The 2,229-nt window shown below is 41.7% G+C and overlaps 1 protein-coding gene across 1 annotated transcript; it reads right to left on the bottom strand.

Annotated features, from left to right (window-relative positions):
- Positions 1-398: 398 nt before the first annotated feature.
- LOC311249829 (erythroblast NAD(P)(+)--arginine ADP-ribosyltransferase-like) lies at positions 399-1,130 on the bottom strand (the record flags this gene model as incomplete). Its single annotated transcript, XM_084341145.1, has 1 exon — positions 399-1,130. One exon carries the CDS (start codon positions 1,128-1,130, stop codon positions 399-401), a length of 732 nt encoding a protein of 243 aa, XP_084197271.1.
- Between the last annotated feature and the right edge of the window lie 1,099 nt (positions 1,131-2,229).

Here is a 2,229-nt window from a genome sequence, read left to right as displayed (position 1 = left end):
CCTCTTTCAAAGATGCATCATCAGGCTGTTAAAAGCGGCTTAAAGCAATTTTCTATTTCAGATTCACCTACAGTGTGTGTTGAGAATGTATTTAATGTCATCTCATGGGTCTAATCTTTAACAACTGTTGCACAGTACAACTTCTACACACTGACTATTCAACTTTTAAATCTGATTTGGTATCGTTATGTTATTGGAATATTAATGTTTGTAATAATTCGTAATATACAATATGGAGCATCCTAAAATGCTTTTTTTACATGTTTTGTTAACATTATGTAAAACGTTTCACTACACAATTCATATTGGAGAAAGCATTCTTTGTGCTTCTCATTATCTACTCCGCCTCACATGGAGAACGACCAGGATTCTTCCTTATCTCTATGACTTTAAAGATCTCACACGGAGGGATCAGCACTTGTCTTTTTGCTCCCCGAGCTTGCACAGTTCGTATTGGACACAGTTTTCCCCGTGCTTTCCACTGTGTACACCACCTTACATGGAAGATCCCTCTGCTCAGATCTCTTCTTTATCTCTGTCACTTTGAAGACTTCATACGGAGGGATCAGCACTTCTTTCTCTCCCGGGAATTTAGAATACTTCGAGATGTCTACTCCATGGCATGTGACAATCTCAAAGCATGACTCTTCTCCAAATTTGACTTGGCTGGGGTACTTTTCCTTTGAGCTGGAAGTAAAAGAGCCAAAGCGAAACTCCTCGTTGGGAGCCTTAAATTTGAGTTTGGTTCTGCGGTAGACAGTGGGGCATGTTTCTGTATCAGATCTTCTAGGTTTAAGGGTCTGAATGGCGTCAGTCAGGAAGAAGTGAAGTTTGGGATACTTGAATTTGGTCTTGTACTGAGATTTCTCGGTCCGAACTGCTTTGTTGAAATCTTCATAGATTTTGGGTTCCTCGAAAGAATAAACTTTAACAGCCACAGCTTGGTCTTTCCCCAGAGGGGTGGTGGGCGGACGATATTCATTCTCTGCCATTTTCCATGCCTTTTCGAAGTTGCTGTCTTCTTTCTTCCGGAATAGGTTACGCAACTTGGACCGAATTGTGTCTTTGTACTTTTTCTTCATTTTGTCTTTGCAGCCATCGTACATGTCATCAACAGAGTCAGGAGCCATGTCCAGTATAATGGCAGAGTCCTTTAAAGAAACAATAGACATCACAGTTACTTTTAAAGTTGATTTCATTCATTTTTACCAATCCAGTTTAGTATTCTCATAAAAAAGTGACACAAAAACTGAACATTTCATGATGAACATATTGAACTTTTTGTGCACTGAAGATTACATAAAAACAAAACAACACAGCAATTTCATTTTCTCAAGTGATGCACACACAACTGAACACTGGAGAAAGTTTTATGGGTCCAGGTTTTCCATAATGGTGGGAACTCTATGAACAATTCCCCTCATTTCCTGTCTATATTTCATTTTTTATGGAACGCTTGGAAGCAGTTGCGTGGGTTTTTCCCAGTGACGATGCACAGACGAACACCACATTTTGTGCAGTGGATTGTTGTCTGTCCTTCTGGGCAAAGCCTGCACCTTCCCTTGTCTGTGAAAGCTGGGAAGTGATCCACTTGATCATGGCGGACATCAACCATGGGTCTTGGGGTTGTTGGCCTTTGTATGCACATTCTCCTCCCCTCCTTTGGAAGTCCTTCCCTTCTTCTTTCCACTGTGGATAAGGGCATCTGCAACCTCCAGCCTGAATTCCTTGAGCTTTTTGTGCTTTTGCACACCAATGCTTTTGGCATCTCGCCGATACAGCAGCCATCCATTGTTGATGGCTATATCAGCCATTTGCCAAAAGAGGCACAGGTACCACCGGTGGGACTTTAAGGGAAGGCCTTCCAAAGGAGGAGAGGAGAATGTGCACAGCCCCACCAGATGCATACAAAGGCCAACAACCCCAAGACCCATGGTTGATGTCTAAGGACGAAATTTTGATTTCAGAGGTGGGGGGACACACAAGTTCTTCTAGTTTTCTGTTGCTACTTTTAAGTTTACTGTTCCCTTTTTTGGTTTGAATGGTTGTAAAGCATGTAGCAAAACATTATCACCCAATTCTGTTTCACCTTGTTAGTCAACTTCACTCCAACTCAGTACCACCAATTTTACACTTATTTTTGGAATATATGGTAAACAGACTCATTTCTGCTCTTCCATTTTGTGCTCCTTTACTGCCTGAGCATCTACTGACCCCTGGCTGCTGCTG

Source organism: Pagrus pagrus, assembly GCF_965226575.1.
Source record: "Pagrus pagrus genome assembly, chromosome: 2".
Classification (NCBI taxonomy): Eukaryota; Metazoa; Chordata; class Actinopteri; order Spariformes; family Sparidae; genus Pagrus; species Pagrus pagrus.
The sequence above is the reverse complement of the archived record's forward strand: the minus strand, read 5'-3'. Positions and strand labels throughout refer to the sequence as shown.